The 18,255-nt window shown below is 50.2% G+C and overlaps 7 protein-coding genes across 7 annotated transcripts; 3 read left to right on the forward strand and 4 right to left on the reverse strand.

Annotated features, from left to right (window-relative positions):
• Positions 1-454: 454 nt before the first annotated feature.
• MAA_04341 (cellular morphogenesis protein) lies at positions 455-4,165 on the reverse strand (the record flags this gene model as incomplete). The annotated part of the gene is made up of 1 exon (XM_007822339.1): positions 455-4,165. One exon carries the CDS (start codon positions 4,163-4,165, stop codon positions 455-457), a length of 3,711 nt encoding a protein of 1,236 aa, XP_007820530.1.
• A 2,939-nt stretch (positions 4,166-7,104) lies between these two features.
• On the reverse strand, positions 7,105-7,964 carry MAA_04340 (nuclease (SNase-like); the record flags this gene model as incomplete). Its single annotated transcript, XM_007822338.1, has 2 exons — positions 7,105-7,515; positions 7,578-7,964. The coding sequence occupies 2 exons, from the start codon at positions 7,962-7,964 to the stop codon at positions 7,105-7,107; spliced, it is 798 nt and encodes a 265-aa protein (XP_007820529.1).
• A 504-nt stretch (positions 7,965-8,468) lies between these two features.
• On the reverse strand, positions 8,469-9,652 carry MAA_04339 (Arp2/3 complex; the record flags this gene model as incomplete). Its single annotated transcript, XM_007822337.2, has 5 exons — positions 8,469-8,551; positions 8,604-8,684; positions 8,804-9,226; positions 9,293-9,534; positions 9,591-9,652. 5 exons carry the CDS (start codon positions 9,650-9,652, stop codon positions 8,469-8,471), a joined length of 891 nt encoding a protein of 296 aa, XP_007820528.2.
• Positions 9,653-9,924: 272 nt separating this feature from the next.
• MAA_04338 (WD domain-containing protein) lies at positions 9,925-12,875 on the forward strand (the record flags this gene model as incomplete). The annotated part of the gene is made up of 2 exons (XM_007822336.1): positions 9,925-9,941; positions 10,004-12,875. 2 exons carry the CDS (start codon positions 9,925-9,927, stop codon positions 12,873-12,875), a joined length of 2,889 nt encoding a protein of 962 aa, XP_007820527.1.
• Positions 12,876-13,285: 410 nt separating this feature from the next.
• Positions 13,286-13,871, forward strand: MAA_04337 (small nuclear ribonucleoprotein LSM2; the record flags this gene model as incomplete). Its single annotated transcript, XM_007822335.2, has 4 exons — positions 13,286-13,299; positions 13,435-13,582; positions 13,682-13,784; positions 13,840-13,871. 4 exons carry the CDS (start codon positions 13,286-13,288, stop codon positions 13,869-13,871), a joined length of 297 nt encoding a protein of 98 aa, XP_007820526.2.
• A 233-nt stretch (positions 13,872-14,104) lies between these two features.
• Positions 14,105-16,642, reverse strand: MAA_04336 (DNA cross-link repair protein; the record flags this gene model as incomplete). Its single annotated transcript, XM_007822334.1, has 1 exon — positions 14,105-16,642. One exon carries the CDS (start codon positions 16,640-16,642, stop codon positions 14,105-14,107), a length of 2,538 nt encoding a protein of 845 aa, XP_007820525.1.
• Positions 16,643-17,420: 778 nt separating this feature from the next.
• On the forward strand, positions 17,421-17,999 carry MAA_04335 (uncharacterized protein; the record flags this gene model as incomplete). Its single annotated transcript, XM_007822333.2, has 1 exon — positions 17,421-17,999. The coding sequence occupies one exon, from the start codon at positions 17,421-17,423 to the stop codon at positions 17,997-17,999; it is 579 nt and encodes a 192-aa protein (XP_007820524.2).
• Positions 18,000-18,255: the final 256 nt, after the last annotated feature.

The raw sequence follows: 18,255 nt of genomic DNA on the forward strand, positions 1-18,255 counted from the left end.
AACAAAGGCTTGCGAAAAGGAGAAAAGAACGGTCAAGTAATAGAACGTTCATATGATAGTGTGAAAAGAAGAAAAGAAAAAACAAGAAGACACATCAAGGTCAAAGACAACACCCAACCAACAAAATTCACTTGGTGATGGGTGAGAAAAATGGCAATACATTAGCCAGTAGTCGTAGTCTCGTGAAATGACGGGCAAATGCAGAGAAAGTGTAGAGAAGAGACAAGAAGCTGGTTTGCTGCCTCTGATATGCACAATGGAAAATATTTGCAGTGTTAGGATTACCGTCCTCCGTTCCTGTCGAGTGAGGATTGATATGGGCCTCTTTTCTAATGCTCGACCATCTTCAGTTATGATATTAAAAAAAAGATCCACTCCACACGCCAAATCAACGCCGGGCAATAATCAAGGTAAGCTGTGGGAAAGGAAGGCTGCAAAAAAACAACGACGACTTTCAAACATGAGGTGCTGCCCCGGGTCGACTTCTGCCTAGTGATTCTAGCAGTTCGTGAGGGGGGATTCTTTGAATGCCGCTGCCTCTGTCATACATTGAAGTTGGAGCCGGCGTATATCCCTCCCGCTTCTTCCTAAGCCGGTCCAAAATCATGCCAGCCAAGACCATGAGAAGGACTAGGCCAAGTGCAATGGCAAGCCCAATGAGGACAACAAAGCCTAGTGGCATGCTGCCACCTCCCGTTGAAAAGAAATCGTCTTTCTGAGTAAAGACTCTGGCAATGGTTCCAGGCACGTTGCCAGAGTTCGTTGTCAGAGCATAGGGAAGATAATGGGTGCCGTTGAAAATTGCTGCCGAGGCGATGCCAACGTTTGGTATAACGATCGAGCCAGTTATCATGAGTGCCTGGTTTTCGCCCAACAATTGTGTGCTGGCGTGGTTCTTGGTGAGCGAGAAAACCTGCAGGCTTCGAAGAATCGTAATCGCCGGAAGGGTTCCATTAACAGTCAGCCACTGACTACCATCGTACTTCATGAGGAAGACTGATCCGTCCTTGGCCGACTTGCCCGCAACCCACACCTGGTTTCCGTCTCTTGATCCAGCCGTCATGACCTGAACTGGTCCGGGTATACTCTCAGCTCCCGGGAAGGCTGACCATGTCTGCTGCTTCGCGTCATAGGTAGCCAAGTATCGCTTCTCCGTACTATTGGCCTTCAGGTCGCCTGCTACAACGAGGGTTGACTTGCTGGACCACATGAGTCCCAGGACCTCACCTGACAGGCCATTGCCTGGCTGAAACCACTGCCCTGAGTTAGAATTGTAAATACAGAGACCCTCGCAGCCTAGAGCACCAGCTTTGTCGAACGAGCCACCAACATACACCTCAGACGTATCGGGGCGAACAGCGATGGCAGCAACGGTGCTATTCCTCCCTGAGATTGGCGCAGGTTGGCTGCCGAATGATTTTGAAGAAAGATCATAAGCCAAAAGGCCGTGGATCTGCTTGCCTGCGATTGTACCAGAGACCATTCCTCCGGCATACAAGACGCTTCCCTGAAGAGCAACAGTGATGAATGTAGAATCTGCGGATATGCCTGAACCCAGTCCGGTGATGGACTCGTTGTCCTTGCCATCAAGAATCATCAAATTGTTGACGGTCGACCCATTGGCTGAACTAGCTGTAAAGTGGCCGGCGAGCACGGTAATGTTGGAGCTGTCAGTGCTGTAAAAAGCACCAGTGATGACACCTCGAAGCGTATCGTTGGAAATACTCTCACGGCGGTGCAGTTTGGAGGTGGACCTGGTCGCAGCTTCGATCTTGAACGGGAAAGGTCCTAGGCCACGTGTACTGAGGGTGGCAGCTCCGTTTGCACGAAGCTGTGCTGATGTCAACGAACCAGCGAAGAGGTCACCAACATCCGCAACATTCTCAAGGCTAGCAGTGAGCACACCGTTGTATGTGGGCAAAGGCTGGTCGATATTTTGCAGCCAGTTTTGCAAAGACGGAACCCAGATAGCGAAGCCCTCTGCAGGAGAAATACTGTTATTCTTGAAGGCATTGCACTGTGAGAACGTCCCGCTCAAGCCGATGACGGTTTCTGTTTTGTCAGATGTAATATTGATTCGCATGGGGACGACGTGTTCCACAGGGCCATCAACACCACCACCCAGAACATTCCACGAATTCGACTTGATGTCATACAGGGCAGCATGGCCCAGTGCTTTATCGCCGTTGAGGGTGCTGTTGAAATTGCCACCGACATACAGTTGTGTTCCCTCAAGGTGCATATCGAGAACTTGACCATTTAGGCCGCCATCAAGTGGGCTGGTCGTGTCCTTGTCGCCGCCGATGGCGACAGCATTGACAAAATTCTTGGAAGTGAAGTTTCCGCCAATGAATAGTGTGTCGCCGGATGTGACCAGAGATTTGACAGCTGAGCTTCGACCGAATTCGGAGCCCAGTTTGTTGATTGGCGACTTCTCCAGGCTGGATACATCTACAGTCTTTTGCTCTGGGTCAAAATCGAACAGACTGTTGAGGCCTCCAGTTGATTTGGTGAGAGTGAATCCTACTCTTTGAGCGACGACTGTGAGGGACTGAAGGTTTTGACCAGCCAGAGGTGTAAGGGTGACAGTGGGTTTGAAACTATCCGAGCTCTTCTCGATATAACCAAAGTATATTTGATCAAACTTGTCGTAATAATTTGTTTGATAGAGTGTCGTGCTGAAACCAGCGTCGATCGTGCCGGTTGACATAACGCCCGTGACATTAACCTGGCCTCGTGCGGAGCAACTTCCATCTGGCATACATCCTGGAGTGTACATGTTGACGGAGTAGTTACCAGATTCTACGATGTTGGGGGTAAATACAACCGAAGCAGACTTGTCATCAATGTCGCCGCCGCTCAACTTTGCCACGAGGTAATCCGAACTGCTCTGGACCGATGGTGCCTCTGTCCAGGGTCCGGTAGCTGTCGCAGTCGATGGGAACTGGATGCCCTTGCAATTGGGTTCGTTGAAATTATTAATGGCATATGCGAACATGTCATCCTGGAAGAGTTCAATGCCAGAAAGCCCTGCACCAGATCCGTACCAGTCTGATATGGCGACCTGGAAGCTGTCCATGCCGACCCGGTTGACAAAGCGGAAGTCCTGGAATTTGACATTGGGATCATTGCTGAGAGGGCATTCACTTGTGCAGGAAGCATTTTTCCCAGTTGACGGGTCGACGTAGGTGAAGTTCATAATGCCGTTCAATGGGAATGCAAGAAATCTAAACGTCTTAGTGCCGCGACCTTCCTGGCGAGTGTTGTACAGCCGCAGCTTGGTGGGTTGGAATGTGAATCCGAAATCGGCCTGCCAGGTGGCGGGAAGGTTGTCAGCTGCAAGCCAAGTGCTGCCAGGTCCGTCCGTGCCTGCCGAGCATACAATGTTTTTGGGGTCGCTGAATCCATTGGTGGTCGCACCATTTGTGGCGGTAACCTTGCCGCCAGATAGATTGATAATTTGGCTATCGGGTTGGCTCGGGGTAGAAGTGTTTCCTAAACCGGTAAAGCTACCCCCAAATACAATGTGACCATTGGAGGTCTTGGAAATAGCATTGACCTGACCGTTGAAGCCCGCGAATGGCAAATTTGACCAGCCGTCTGCGTCCGTCCAGGCGATTGCATTGGTGGAGTTTGACGCCTTGAAATTGCCACCAATATAGACAGTTTTCCGACTGTCGTCGCAATATAGAGCATTAACTTCACCCTCCAGACCCTTCAGAGGCGAAATTTCGGTTGTGTTGGGGTTAAAGAGCGCAATTGCTGTTGATTGCGTCCCGTCAATACTCGTGAAGTTGCCACCAATAACCACTCCCTTCAACTTGCCGTCGTCGTTGTGTAATAGGCACATTGCTCGAATAGACGCGTCAGTAGACACAATGGGTGCCAAAGCGCCATTGGGAAGTCGGGCAAGGAGGGCTTCGCTGCCATTTGTGGGAAGGGGTTTTGATATTTGGCCCTCGTACTCGTAAAGGGAGATGCCATTGAAGTCGCCAGCGATTGCTATTCGGCCGAGATTAGAAAAGTCGAGATTCGCGGGCGGGGCTGGATTAAAATGAATGGCTTCTGAAAAGATTGGCCCCAACGCTGCCAGAGTGAAAAAAGTTGAGTAGATCGTGGAGGCAGGCGGACGCCTTGAGCGGTGCTGGCGAAAGGGCAACCGCATGGCGATGTTGACCCGCCTGCACGGCCGGGAACGAGATGGAGTCGACGAGAAGGAATGAAAAGTCGGTCGGGGTCGAGATTCGGGAACAAAATGAGCGCGAGAATAAGTTAGAGTCGCAAGGGACAAGATGGTTGAGTCGATGGTTGTGACGCAGAGACGGGCATGGCAATTTTCTCGCGGTGACTCCTAAATTTGGAAAACGTTCAACGCAGCGGTCGGAACGCGACTTGGTGCACCGAGCGCGACACAAACAAGGAGGGACGAAGAGAATCGAGATGACGAAAATTAACGAGAGTATCGGTAAGAATAGCGAAGGAAATAAGGTCGGTAGCGCAAGACGGCAGCGGCAGAAGCAATCTGTCGCCTGTCGCTGTGGTTTCCCCCTCGCCGTGGATAGGATGGGAGTTGGAATTGTGCTCGATGGAACAAAGGATGGCTGGGCGGATCTGGCTGGTTGACAGCCAAGGTGGACACAAAGAATGTGGGAAATTGCAGAGGTTGTTGTGACCACCGGGCTTGCAGGGGTCACCAGTCCAGAACAGGTCTAGCGCCATAGACGTCAGCAATGGGCCAGGGCAGTGCAGAACGACAGGGTCGCACAACAAGGTCCAGATGTTCAGGCATTAATGCACCACTGTGAGAGCACAGAGTCAGTTTGTGTGGTCTGTGTGGAACACGTCGCTGGATGGACTGGTGCTGCCTCACCGATGTGATGTCAATTGTACCGAGTACGCCAACGAGGAGGATCCTTGACAGAGGCTTCAGACGTACATGCACAGCACAAACAACTACGAGCAAGTAACCTGGAACTGTACAAGTCTCAGGCTGTCATGCGGCTTCGATTTCACAAAATGCGCGCGAGCAATGGCACCTGAGGGCAACAACACACGAGTAGATAATTCAAGCCGGACGAGCTGTTCATGCTTACTACCTAAGTAGGTACTTGAGTAGGTAGTGTACCTTCATGTGCAGCAGACTTTCGTCCATCTCCAAATGTTGGGTCAAAGCCACCGCGTTCTAATCCTCGAGAGGCAAAGGCCAACACAGGTCACCGCTATCTCATGCAAACTCAATTCAGGCACGGCAAGAATAGTACGCAAATAGTGAAAGTACAGATGTCACAAAATAGAGAATGGAGTGTAGTACGGCGCGGCTGCCCAACCCAAAGGATATTCTGTGACACCCGCTGTAGTTGAAAACCGGTGGCTGAAGATGCTGGGCTGCTTGGCAGAGCCTTCAATGTTGTACGGAGCACTCCAGTACAACCTGCAGAGCTCTTTCGGCGGCGACAAAGAGTATCGACCTACTCCGTAGGTACAGGTAGATGTACTTAGTTAGTAAGCAGCGCATTGGCAAGTATGAGGAGGGAGAGATGCTGCTGCAACGCTGATGGCTTACATAGACTCCGCCTCCTCTTCGGGCCGCTGTCGTTGCTTCTTATCCCTTTTTTTTTTCTCGTGGCTCGTCGTCATGCAATTGAGCGGTTGACGCATGTGTGCAGGCCGGATGTTCATGTCTCTGCAAGTTGGTGTTGAGTTCAGCCTGGGTTGCAATGCCTGAGCTCCGTCAGGTACCTCGCAAACTCGCACTAGTTGGACCTATCAGGGGACTGTCGCAGGTGTGACCCACATTCTATCTTGTAGACAAAAATATCCGCACAGCCTACAGTACAAGTCTTGTAGTTGTATGAGTACCTTTTTGTCCATTCCTTCCGGAAATACGGGAGCCATTAGTACCATGTGGGGCCAGGGGCAACGTTCGACCAGCCATGGAACCTCGTGCCTGACCATTGAGCCGAGGGCTGTGAATGGCTTGCCTGCCGAGATGCTCCAGACGCGAGGGGTTCACAAAGATGATTTCTGTTTACTTTTTGCCATGCGGAGGGCTCTGTACCCTTTCGCCAGTTGCATAAGAGGAAACTGACCTGTAAACTCTCAACTAACTGCCGAGTAAATACTGCTGCATTGGACTCTGAGACCTGTGTCGTCAATCCATTTGCTCGATGTGCGCGAAAGTGGGCTCTTCTGACGCTTGCCGTGGAGAGCGGAGGCATGCACTCTCCCACATTCTCCTTCCGTAGATCAGCTTAGAACGATATGATGAGGCCAGAGGTATCAAAGTGACGACGGATGTTCTACACATGTTTTGTACGTACAATGATCGCTGGCCAGATATACTACATACTAACTTTACGGGTAGAAACGGGTCCTATCAACAATTGACCGTTTTTGTCTTAGCAATCTTGCGCCCCTCACGCCACATCAACCTGCTTCCTACTCGTAAGTACATATTACCTACTAGTAGCACTAGGTGGTATTGTACAATATTACTCGAGGAAGGGCTCCGTAAACACTTGTGCGTGGGTATATCTTGATGTGAACTTGTATCTGATCCTCGTCCACTTGCTTCATGCCATCGCTAGTGTTGTACTTTTGCCTACATCACTGTACAACATTATCATGCCATGGTTGACATACTAAAATGAGGTTTGTGTCATGACAGCCTCAGACCAGGTTTCCGAACGACTTCGTGACAGCCACGCCTTGCTTTGTCTATACCAGACGTCACAATACCCCGGACTTTGTTTCTTGTCTACTCCGTAGTACATACCAGATCTGTTAGATGACCGCATTTCAAGGGCGATCTGAGGACGTACGTCCAGAAAACGGGCTCGCAAGGTGGTGTCACACCGCGGAAATCTGCGACGTTGGCTCAAACATCAGGCATAAGAATTGCCGTAGTCCGTCGGAGCAACGGAAGTAGCTATTCCCCAGGATATGCGGCAATCGTCTCATATACTGGCCAAGTAGTTGAACCCAAGTGTGGCGGCGTGGTAATCTTTCCTCAGAGTCGCTTCTATGGCAGACTCACTTCTTGATTGCTTCCGAAAACCCTACGTATATTAATTAGGTGTTTGAGTGTTGTAGCCCGCTGTCGGTTTACTCATTCGGATTTTGCTGCCCTTGATACCGAGACTTGTACTCCCTAGGGCTTTCAAATTCGCCCGCTTTTCCAGACCACATGCCCTTCCGCTTCCTCTTCGCCTTGGCTTCGGCCCTTTCGTATACAGCCTTCAGTCCGCCGTATTCGCCACCCGATTTTGCTTCGTATGTTGTAGCTAGGCCACGTTTAACCAATTCTAAGCCAACATTTCTGCGTATAAGAAACCGACGAACGTAGACCGTCGCAACAATACGATTGTACTGGTCGCGCTTGTAGATATATGCCCGCACGTTCCGGTGTAGGATATAGTCCGATAACCACTTCTGCGCTTCGGCGGCAAATGGCTGCGCTGGCCGTCCAAAATGCGCTCCTTCCGGGGCATCGACGCCAGCAATACGGACCGATATCTGCACACACAAGTTAGTTGAGACTTTCAGGACGATCGCCTCTACTCCACAAAAGGACCTACTGTTCGGTCCTTGAGTTCCTTTCTGGTTTCAGGAACCTTTCTCAGCCACCCCCAGCCCACGGCTTTACCACCCGGTGTGTGAAAGAGATGGAAACCATCGCCATCACCAACACCCGTGACCCTGCCAAACAGGCTTCGGGTTCGGAAAAAAGATGGGCGAATAAAGGCTGCACCCGGAATCCGACGAAGATAATTTGCGTAGAGTTGCAAGGCGCCCAGTCCAACAAGAGAGAACGCTACTACTGGCGCCCATTCTTTTGCCGCACCCAAGGGATCAGCCTCGGCTCGTCCTAGAGATTCAGACCATGACACCGGGCGTTTTGTCGATTCAGCTTCGTCCTTGGAGTCTTCTGATGTCGAGATTCGCGATCCAAACGGCCACACCATCCTGAATTTCGACCCGGAGGCCGACTGGCCATGTGCTTGTCCACGATGCTTAGCGGGTAGAGAGCGTTGAGACGTGGATTGAAGTCGTTTGGCTGTGATTACTTTTACTTAGGTGTGGCAGCTAGCTGTCCGGCTGCCTGAGGCTATCAATGTTACAGGGACGAACACCCCACTCCACCCACTACTACGTTAGTTACCTCTAGTTACCAGTTTACCTCAACTGTGTTCTGTCTGGTGCATTGGCACCGGAGGCCAAGATACTCAGGTCTACAAGCTGGCTTACAACGTGAGTTTGTCACTCAGTAACAACAGCAAGTAAACACCTATCTGGTAGGCAACTAGATGATACTCGCATGCTATTTATTACCAAAGCACTAAAAGGCAGTCTTTGGGTGGCTCGTTTTCATTGAACTTCGTCTACAGGTGCTGTTCTCTACACTTGACAGATGCTGTCTACTGCGCCAGCCATCAACACGCGTAATATGCTTCCACAAGCGTCTCTCCTTAGCTTCCTTGGACCTTGAATGATCGTCCACTTGCAGTCTTCCTCTCTTTTTCCTCGCTGTCGGGGCGTGCACGACGCAGCACTGTAGGAAAAGTAAGTATTGGTTCCAGCGAGTGCAATTTGGGAATACAAACCTTGAAGGAAGTCTGCCGTTCGCTTTCGCATACGTGAGTGAATATAGGCCTTGGATGCTTTGATGTGATAGTGGAAATAATCTCGGAAAGTCTGGATGTGCGAAATGACAATTGGCATCCTTTGGGGGGTCAAGTGTCTTGGGAAAAGTACTGTGCCTGTCAGCGTCGTATTGTGAGCAAAGGAGACAGTGTCCACGTACCAAATGTGACATAGCCAATCTCTCCGGTGCCAGTGTTCTGTACACCAGGAACTCCCTGCAGTTCCAGAGGCGGATCATTTCGGAACAAGACTTGCGGAGCATTCTGAATAGCCCTCCTTCGAGCATCGACAAATTCCTGAATGAACACCTTGCCAAATACCCTGTCTGTTTCCTCTCGAAAGACCGTGCTGAAGATGACGGTCACTCTATCGTGGCTAGCCTTCACGTAGATCGCTTCTTCTTCTCGGTAGCGGATCGCCTTTACCTGGCCACCTTCTCGAACACCTTGGGGGGCCTCTTCGGAAGTGAATTTTGATGCCTGTTCTTTCAGCTCGTAATGCTCCTGGTAAGCTTGCTCAAAAGGAGCTGCCATCGCATTTCGCTTTAGAAGAGCAAATTTCATTGCAAGCGCATCGCGCTCCTCTAAGCGCGGATTGTTAGGGCTTTCTCGAATAGCTCAATTTCTTCGGGGATAGTTGCGATTCGCACCTTTCTCCTCAGGTAGATTCTCGAGGTCAATGAGCACAGAGAAGTCGTAACCAGGCTCCACTGGTGCGACATATTGACCATATTCTCGCTGAAGAACCTGCTCCGCGCCATATTGAACTAGATCCTGGAAACATCTTATTTGGATAGAAAGGAGAATTTTAGTCTTTGTTTCGGGAGTCGAGATATGAAAGGTAACGCCATCGAAGTCGGAGACGGTCTGGTCGATGGAAGTAGGAGGGGCTCTGGTGCACATGGTTAGTTATTTGTGAAAAATTAGCCAGCACAAGCCCTTACGAACCCGGAGAACCTTTCGGTAAGAACCGATTGGATCAGTACATTCTGGTAATCAAGGAGAAGCATCGTTGCAAATGTGTTTGCAGTTCGCGAGATCTGCCTGCTCCTCCCAGCGTCTGGAGCTGTTGACGACACATGGTGGGGCTGAGCAAGTGCGGGATGGCCATCGAGCTGTCGCGAGAGGTGAGCGGCCACGTGACAAGATAGTTCTAAGAGGCGGCCCACCCAGCGCTATCGATAAGCAAAAAAATATCCCACTCCAAAGGGCTGGTCTCAGTGAGGATGGCATTTTGGAGTTCGACAGTGATAGCACCAATTGACCTTGCCATTTTGCGACAATGGTGAAATCGTACCTGTAAGTGCAGTGTTATACGCCTCACTCCATCAATAACTAGAAATTTGACCCTTTTTTATTAGAAAGTACGAACACGCCAAGTCGTTTGGTGTGATTACGACCAACACCTCAAACATTCTCTGGGCTGCCAAAGACCGGACCAGTGGTGGCGCCGGACAAGCTGTCGTCGCCGCGAATGAAGAAGTTCTCTGCTGGGATATAAAAAAGGGAGAGCTTATCAGTAGATGGAGGGACGAACGGTGTACAGCTTCTGTGACTGCAATCGCGCAGAGCAAGGCAGACAAAGACGTCTACGCCATCGGATACGATGATGGTAGTATCCGACTCTGGGACAGTAAAATTTCGACGGTTATTGTTAATTTCAACGGTCATAAGTCCGCTGTTACGAAGCTAGCATTCGATAATTCTGGCGTACGACTTGCCAGTGGCTCCAAGGATACCGATGTTATTATTTGGGATCTGGTCGCTGAAGTCGGCCAATTTAAACTACGCGGACACAAGGATCAGGTCACTGGGCTCCAGTTCATCGAGCCCAAGTTGCAAGTTGAGAATGATGACGGATCACGCGCAATGCTCTTGAATGATGAAACCTCGTCGGATGGCTTCCTACTCACGACTGGCAAGGATTCTTTGCTTAAACTTTGGGACCTCTCATCAAGACACTGCATCGAAACACATATCTCTCAAACGAATGGCGAATGCTGGGCCTTGGGTGTTTCTCCTGATGTAAGCGGATGCATCACCGCAGGAAATGACGGCGAGATGAAAGTCTGGTCCATTGATACCGAAGGTTTAGCCGCCAGCACCCGACAGGTCGATATTTCTGCGGCCGCCCATTACCTTCATGACCGTGGAATACTTCACAGGCAAAGCAAAGATCGAGCAATCGAGATTATTTTCCACCCACAGCGAGACTACTTTGCCGTCCATGGCTCCGAGAAGAGTGTTGATGTGTGGAGAATCAAATCCGAAGCGGAAATCAAAAAGAGTCTAGCACGAAAGCGACAGCGACGCAGACAAAAGCAGAAGGACAGCAAGGCCGAAGAACATGATGCGGGAAACGGCGATGAAGCCAATGAGGATGTTTCGAAAGCGAACGTTGGGGATGTCTTTGTTCAGTATGTTATTGTCAGAACTGGGGGCAAGGTCCGCTCAGTTGATTGGGCAACATCCAGCAACCAGAAGGACTTACAACTGCTGGTGAGCACAACAAACAACCAACTGGAGTACTATAGCATCCCTCACAAGGAGAGGATTGAGCGCAAGAAGAAAGATGACATCCCTGACTATACTCGCGGCTTGGCTGTAGAACTGCCGGGACATCGAGCTGACATCAGAGCATTGTCCCTGAGCTCGGATGATAAAATGCTTGCCTCGGCAGCCAACGGTTCGATGAAGATTTGGAATATCAAGACTCAAGCGTGTATTCGTACATTTGAGTGTGGCTACGCTCTTTGCTGCGCGTTCTTGCCGGGTGACAAAGTGGTGGTCGTCGGCACGAAGAGTGGTGAACTGCAATTATTCGATGTTGCATCAGCATCACTGATCGATGCCGTGCAGGCACACGAGGGTGCCATTTGGAGCCTTAGCGTCCATCCCGATGGACGATCCGTTGTTTCTGGCAGTGCCGATAAGACGGCGAAGTTCTGGGAGTTCAAGATTGTCCAAGAGGAGATTCTTGGCACGAAGAGGACAACACCCAAGCTGAAACTTGTTCAGTCACGCACTCTCAAAGTGTCTGATGATATTCTGAGTCTCAAATTTTCTCCCGATGCCAAGCTGCTTGCGATGGCCTTGCTAGACAACACGGTCAAAGTTTTTTTTGTAGATTCGCTAAAGCTATACCTCAACCTCTATGGTCACAAGCTTCCCGTCCTGAGTATGGACATCTCTTACGACAGCAAGCTTATTGTTACGAGTTCAGCGGATAAGAACATAAGAATATGGGGGCTGGATTTCGGTGATTGTCACAAAGCATTGTTTGGTCACCAGGACAGTATTCTGCAAGTCGCCTTTGTCCCACACAATTCCGACGGTAATGGCCACCACTTCTTCAGTAGTAGCAAAGACAGGACCATTCGATACTGGGACGGGGACAAGTTTGAGCAGATTCAGAGACTAGACGGCCACCACAGCGAAATCTGGACGATTGCCATCAGTCACACCGGAAACTTCCTCGTGAGCGCTAGTCACGACAAGAGCATCCGGGTTTGGGAGGAAACTGACGAGCAAATCTTCCTCGAAGAGGAGCGAGAGAAGGAAATGGAGGAGCTCTACGAAAGCACATTAACAACCTCCCTTGAAAATGACCCCGACGCCGAGGGCGAGAATGGTGAAGTAGCTGCGGCAACAAAACAGACAACAGAGACATTGATGGCTGGTGAAAGAATACAAGAAGCCCTAGAAATGGGTATGGCCGACCTGAACCTTATGAAAGAATATGAGGAAGCAAAACTCATGAACCCTCACGCCCCCCCGCCACAGCGCAACCCCGTCTTCCTCGCTCTTGGCAGCATCACCGCCGAAGTCCACGTCATGTCAGTCCTGCAACGCATCAAGGCATCTGCCTTGCACGACGCACTGCTCGTTCTGCCATTTGCCACCGTCCCGATACTGTTAACATTTCTCAACATCTTTGCCATGCGGTCCATGAACATCCCCCTGACGTGCCGCATTCTCTTTTTCATAATCAAGACTCACCACAAGCAAATTGTAGCTAGTCGCACAATGAAGTCTATGATGGATGGGATACGCACAAACCTGCGAGCAGCGCTGAAGAGACAAAAGGATGAAATGGGAGTTAATATTGCTGCACTCAAGGTCGTGGGGATGCAACTCCGCGATAAGAGTATCAAGGATTATGTTGATGAGAAGTGGGAAGATGAGAACCAAGAGAGGAGTGCGAAGAAGCGGGCCTTTGTAAATGTAGCATAAAACAGGAAGACATGGGCAGTAGTGTATGATTTGCTTGAATAGGGTAAATTTATTCCATGACCGGCAAAAAAGAGACAAAAAAAAGATCACCATCTGTTCTTTCAACCCCCAAAAGGTGAAATCAGAATCCAGAGCAAGTCAAACGTAATCACGTGATGTGGATGGATCTCAACAGCTCGCAACGCGATGCACCGTAGTCCCAGAACAAGATATCAAGAACCTCACCAAAAAAAAGGAATAACAAATATCGCGAGTCCCAGAAAATTGTACCAAAAGAGCGCACCAACGGGTCCCCTTTAAATCTCGGCAAAAACTCAAATCCGAGTGCCTAGAGCCTTCCTCGACGCCTCCCGAAACACCACGAAACTTACGCCCATCCTCAACACCTCCATCCCACTGAACCCCAAACCATGCTGTTCTTCAGGTAATCCCACCTTTGCCCCCTCGGCGCATGCCTGCCATGCAGCAAGTCGAAGTCTACTTTCATTCGACTCTGTCTCCTTCCAACCTGGGACATGTTTTATTTGAGCTCAAGGGCGGTCCTAACCTCAAGGGGCAGTTTCTTCAAAACCCTCATTGACCATGAAGTCACGGTGGAGCTCAAAAACGACATCCAGCTCAAGGGAACGCTCAAGAGCGTAGACCAGTACCTCAACATTAAGCTGGATGACATTTCTGTCGTGGAGGAGCTGAAGTACCCTCATCTGGTGCGTATTTTGTCCCCCACGCCCCGTGCATGTGGCCATGCGTGCAGCTTTGCCCTCGTCTGCCAAATGCTAGCCTGGCACTGGACTGACGGTAGTTAGAGCTCGGTCAAGAACGTCTTTATCCGAGGCTCGGTCGTGCGCTATGTTCATTTGCCGGCTGGGTCGGTAGATACGCAGCTGTTGGAGGATGCAACGCGGAGAGGTCAGTTTGTTCCTTTTGTGATGCAGTGATGTATATTTTGCTGACTGTGCTGCAGAAGCCGCTGCTCAGCAGGCCAAGGCTAGGTGAACTGGGCTCCCGTTGAGTGGTTATTGAAGCATGGGGATGTGAGTATTTGTTTGGGCCTCGCGGCTTGGACACGGGCAGGGGATGTGAATGGACTTGTGACAACCAAGGCAACGGCGTTGAGTCTAAAATGAATAATGGACTAATGACACTTATTCAATCCGGTCAAACGTATATGTGTGTATGTATACAGCCATCATCATGCTCCTGCGAGCGCTCCTCGTGTATGGAGTAATCTACCACCAGGCCCCTCCTCCTTTCCCAGACTCATCTCCCCACAAGCATATCTTCTCGTCTTCAGGATTATCCTCCCCCTCTATTAAGGGGTAGAGAAGACCACCCCGCCGTCTCTCAGATGCCCATCGGTCCAGCCATCCCTTCATTCTCTTTCTGGACTTCTCATTGCCTACATTCACTGTAGGGATGACTTTTTCTATCCTCAAGCTCATTATGAACATGGAGAGTTCTCGAAAGCTGCTGTGTTCCGAGTAAGGAACTCCAAAACACATGGCTTCTTTGGTGCTGCCCGGCTGCGCCACAAAGTCTTTATAACCAAACCTTGATCTCCAACCCTTGCCATGAAGGATCTGCTGTGTTTGTATGCTAGTTGGCGAGACATCAGCTGACATTTGCTTGCTACTTGGAGGTCGGTAGTTCCAGCCACTGGGGCGAAAACCCACGATGCGACTAAAGTGCCCTTTGTAGCCGTTCAGATATTCTTGCAGAGTCTCTGCTCGAATTTCCATGAGTGACTGCATGTGAACTTGGGCTTCCACAGGATTGGACGTGAGGAGTCCGGCCAACTCCGGGTCGTCGAGCTGTTTGCAAATTTTGATTTTACGGGGAATGGCAAATATCTTGCTCTTCAATGCCTTGGCAATTGCGACGCATATTCGCTCCTTTCCGATGGAATAGGTGCCGCAGACTACGAGAAGTCGTTGGCCCAACTTGGGTGAAGTCTTGGTCCCGACGGCGCCGTTACTTTGCGTGGTACTTTGAAAATACTTGCTGACTGCTTGTGCCCCCTTTTCCTTGGCACCCGTCTCCCAAAAGTCATCTTTACATGTAGGATCTGGAGATAGTGATGCGCACATATCGGCACAAGCTTTGATGACGTCAGCCTGTGGTGGAAATGAATATCTCGGGTTAAGGTAGGTGGTATCCAAATAGCATATGTCAATGGTTTGCTGGCTCAGCTTGCCGGTGGTTGCATCTTGAATGTCTGGTTTGATAAGTGGATGGGTTACGTGAGCTGGGCAAGCTCGGAAGTCGCCACAGTGAAGGATCCGCTTGCCTCGACGATTGGTGTATTTGTCGGCAGGCTTCTGAAAGAGAAATAATGAGCTGCCGGGGCAATGGTTGGCCGGTATCATGGTGACCGTGGCGCCGCCTGTTCCTGGAACATCGTAGGATTTCTCAAAGTCTAATTCTACTACCCATTTTGCAGCAGTTCTAAGTTGCTGCTTCACTAAGCTTCCGGTCACCTTGCTGCAATATATTGGCCCATGCATCCAGTTCGCCGTCAGGCCGATGTAGTGGTCGCTATGAAAGTGACTGAGGAAGTACGCCTCACATCCCTTGACAGCCCCATATCGGAAAGCATCAACGCAAATGTTGAACCCGGGTATGATTTTATAAAACGGGCATGTTCTCTCGTAGGCTGGACGACCCCTTGAAGCGTTCTCGGCTGCCGCCGCCGCGGCCCAGGCGGAATCTTCGGCTTTATTTGACATGAGCTTCGAAAAAGCAGACTTGGCCGCGCTTCCGTCGTTTTCCGGCTCGAAAGGGTTTGCCTGTCCAGGTCTTGGAATTGCGGCCCGTGCAAATCGTTTGCTTATTACCGTAGCTTCAATCTCAGGCGGTGGTGATGCAGCTGTGGGGGGTTTGTGTTCTGGTAAGGGTATTGGATTGCCGTCGAGACATGAGTTGACGTGTTTGGTCGCTTCGTCCATTGAGACGCCTTGAAGACTCCCATTGCAAATTGGACATGTCTGAGCCGCGGAATCATCTTGAAAAGAATCTTGACCGAACTCTTCAGGTATGGCTGTTCCTGCTTCCTGAGCTTCCAGTCGGGCTTGTTCCCGCATGTATCTCATCTCCCGCGCTTCTTCGCCTTCAAACTCTGTAAAGTCCAAATTATCTATTTCGCCAAAGTCCTCGAGGTCTGTAAGCCAATGGCATTTTTGGTCTTGCTCGTTAGAATCCAGCAACTTCTCGGGACTTTGGCATCGTACATTTGGGTCATCTTGGGACTTTGGCCGGCCTGGGCTTGTAGGTTTACGAGTACCTTGCACAGATGATTTCTCTGGCTGCAGAGAAATAGGAGAAGGTACTCCATCTTGATTACCACTGTCATCCTCATCGCTACCCTCATCCTCCTCGTCACTATCAGAGTCCACGATGAACGGAAGATTGAGTCGAGATTTGGCACCGTTGTCCGTTTTACAATTGTCCAAGCTTTCATCAGCATGGACCTCTGCGAGAACAGCATTATCATTTTTTCGAAGTGCAAGAGCATCATTGCTCATTCTTCTCTTTTTGTTGGACATTGTTGACTCATTGAACCGATGTTCGTCATCCCGACAGTAGATATCATCGTCCTGGGTAGCAGCATCGGGTGTGGCTCCAACAAAGAGAGAGTCTTCTGGTCGTTGGGTCTTCTGGAAAAAGCTAAGAATGCTTGCATTTGGTTTTGCAGGTTTCTTTGACGAAAGCGTTGCCGTCGCAGTCTTTCTAGGCGTAAAGGATCGGCTCGATCTGGCCGTGGCGACCATCGTGACAATTAATGGCTCAGTACGGAGTACGGGATGCCGTGCATTATACGCCGTAGGAGTAATCCATCAATACTTTAGGGGTTGTCTTCAGGAAATACTAGATTGGAATTTGGGCTCGCAAGCGGCGTGAATGGGAGATGAACAATTTAAAAATTCACGATGTCTTCTGCGGAGGTGGGTACCAGCACTTGACCCATCACGACGACACGCCAGTCGCGCGGTAGTGGTTACACGGACAATCGCGAGGTCACATGCTGTCGGATGCATCGCCAATAGGAGGCGGTGGGGGCTGCCACTGGTGCCGCAAAAGGTCAATCGATATTGCAAGATTCAGGTCCCAGGACCCAGAGTCTCCAACCAGCAAAGCAAAGGGTCATCGTGATGAGATTTTTTATCAAATAATGCAATAATTGCAAAGAAATAGTAGCATCGATGGACACAATATTTTCCAACCAGAGAAGTCACCATGGGCCCGGACGGCTGCAACCGCCACCTGAGTCGCTTGCTGTCTGATGTCCACGGGCCACGGCGAGACGAGTCTCGACGAACAAGATTAGCCTCGACGCTACTCCGTACCGTAACAGCGGTGTCAACCCCCCCTCCTCCGCCTCAAACATGCATGTGCGCATATGCGACGCAAAGCAAAGTACCCCGTCGTTTGTATAAATTTGGCTTCTTGATGGTTTTCTGTTTATCTCTCCGGGCTGCTCTCGCATTTCCTATACAAAGTGTTTAGCAATATGTCTTGTAAGATGCCGCCTCCCCCCATTCCCCGGCTATGCTTTATCCATACTCGTACGATGGCAATCTGGACGCTTTGAGTAACCATATTTTGTGTGTAGCCCTTTTCAACACTACAGACTCTCTCAAGCATACGACGCCTCTTCCGGGGGACGTCAATGCAGCCAAAGGCGTAGAAATGCTCCAGGGGCACGTGTTCTTCATTCAGTTTAACCCACACATGATCAAGTATGAAGCAATCGACAAGCCAATGGACCCGGAGCCACAGCTTCCAACAGACCGTGGCCTCCACGGCGTTGCGGCGCCCAAGTGCTATCAAGTCACAGACAAGGTCCACGCTCTTCCAGCTGGACTATGGGACTCGGATGTGGTAAGCACGTATGAGTTTATCAACCTTGAGAAGGGTGTATTTATAAGAATACGAAGCCCACTGAATACCATCATGGAGACGGTCTGGACGATTCAAGAAAAGAAAGGCGGCGGCGGCTATGAGTTGATGGAGGACGTGGTGATAAAATGCTCCAGGCTCCTGGTTGGCGTCATCAGGAACACATGTGAGGGTTCTTGGCGGGACATTCACGAGAAGATGGTGGCAGAGATGCAAAAAGAGTCATGAATAACGGGCATTGGACTGGAGCAGGGCATCTCGTCTGTGACAAGAAGAGAAAGTCGACCTTTGTACCGTGTGGTTGAGACGCAGCGAAGCGAGAATACAAGGTGTCTAGACAGCAACTACTTGAGATTAGACACGAGCAGCAATAGAGACTTGGAAGCACATAGCATGTCGTATCGTATCACATAATCCATGATCAACAAGATGTGTGTGTTTCTGACCGAGCAATGGGTAGGAGTAAGGAGAGTCATCGTGTAAT

Source organism: Metarhizium robertsii, assembly GCF_000187425.2.
Source record: "Metarhizium robertsii ARSEF 23 chromosome Unknown MAA_Scf_5, whole genome shotgun sequence".
NCBI classification, from domain to species: Eukaryota; Fungi; Ascomycota; class Sordariomycetes; order Hypocreales; family Clavicipitaceae; genus Metarhizium; species Metarhizium robertsii.